This window comes from Geospiza fortis, unplaced genomic scaffold (assembly GCF_000277835.1).
Source record: "Geospiza fortis unplaced genomic scaffold, GeoFor_1.0 scaffold194, whole genome shotgun sequence".
Lineage (NCBI taxonomy): Eukaryota > Metazoa > Chordata > Aves > Passeriformes > Thraupidae > Geospiza > Geospiza fortis.
Window position 1 is genome coordinate 5779367 of NW_005054322.1, and position 1590 is coordinate 5780956.

At 40.7% G+C, this 1590-nt stretch overlaps 1 protein-coding gene across 1 annotated transcript in view; it reads right to left on the reverse strand.

Annotated features, from left to right (window-relative positions):
* Positions 1 to 601: 601 nt before the first annotated feature.
* CKAP2 (cytoskeleton associated protein 2) overlaps positions 602 to 1590 on the reverse strand; it is an 8998-nt gene continuing 8009 nt past the window's right edge. The window contains exon 8 of the mRNA XM_031056805.1: positions 602 to 1476. Coding sequence (XP_030912665.1) covers positions 1239 to 1476 — 238 coding nt within the window. The 3' untranslated portion in view covers positions 602 to 1238. The remainder of the gene's footprint in view (positions 1477 to 1590) is intronic.

Below are 1590 nucleotides of genomic sequence, written 5' to 3' on the forward strand. Positions count from 1 at the left end.
CTCCTGCGGGCCGTGGCGCTGCTGCTCCGCTGAAGGGACGCAGACATGGAAACATGGGAAATATAGCAGTGTTCTGCTTTGACAGCTCACTCTCAAGAGACTAAATAGCTTTAACCTTTAAATAAAGAACAGATGTTGTATTACACTAAATAGTTATTTAGCTGGTTTGCACTGGGATTTGTATTATTGCACAGAATAGCATGTTTGTATCCTCATGGGATTCCCCTCTTAAATCACATGGTCTTTCCCTCGCCCAAAGGCCCCGTCGGTGCTGGTTTGTCCCAGGTTTACCCCTCCCCTCAACCCCTCCTCATTTGTATCCTAGTGGCTGTGGACCCTTCCTCTGCCCCTCATCCCCCCGGGTTTAAAAATCTCCCACGATGAGGGATCTGTACTCTTCTTTTTCCACCTAGGGGGTCATCTGGATGATCTGGTGTCTCCTATCAAGGAAATAAATTTAGGACTTCGCCCCCACGTGGGGAAGACTGCTTTTTGTCTTTTGCTTTTTGTCCTATGTAAGATTGTGTGGGCTAGGGTCCATAGGGAGCTGGGTAGGAGTAAAGCAGCCCGCCAGGCACAAATTCTTACAAACAAACACAACTAAAGTGATGAGTTTAATAAGTACACCATAGTACAGACTAATACAAACCAACATAAAAATTGTCACATAGTAAGTAGTGTATCAGATCTCATCTAGGATTACTTAATAATGAACAAATGGCAGTAACTAATGAGATTAAACTCTGTTTTATTGATGCAGCCCTAAAACTAGATACAACAGTTTAAATTCAGCACACACCTTATTAGCTGGCTTCAGTTTTCGAAGCTAAATCTTGTCAGAGTAGGCATTGTATTATTGGAACACCTACATTACTTTGTTTTCTTAAACTAAAAGATTGCACGTTTCTAAGGAATTCATAGGAAGTACAACAAGTAAACAGAAGGTATTAGCAATATACTACCATGAGCTACTAACAGAAAGCATTATACCTAGTCCTTAACTGAAAATTTAATGGAACATAGTCAACATAAAGACAACAGTGTTAAGTCTAGTACTTAACCCAGGACAGAATTGTTAAAATTTTGAAAAGGCAGAAACTTAAAAGTTTATTTAGTGACACAGGCAGTCCATAAAAATTTTAGACAGCTCCTTTCCCAAAGCTGCATAAAACAAGTACCCTTCAACTCTCCCTAAAAAGTATCAAATCTTTAACCCCCCTGCAGCAACAGCACTACTTTTACTCTTCTATTTCAGCACTTGTTTCTTGGAGGGCATTGCTCTGTTTGTGAATAAACACAGTGGCTTTTGATTCCAAGTCTCCCAGCTGCTCAAGTGAAGAGATACATGGATCTTGATCTTTAACAGCATCAGGCAGCTTGCACATCTTCTCCCGAATGCGTTGAGAATATCGCAAAGGAGTTATGATTTTCAGATCTTTAGCACTGCAGTCATTTGCCTCAGGATGCACCTTCACACTTAGGAAAAGAACACAACAAACCAAAAACATAAACATAGTCATGCCATCATACAAGTTACCTCTGCAGCAACCAGCAGAAACAGCAAGTCATGATTCCTATTCAACTCTTTCC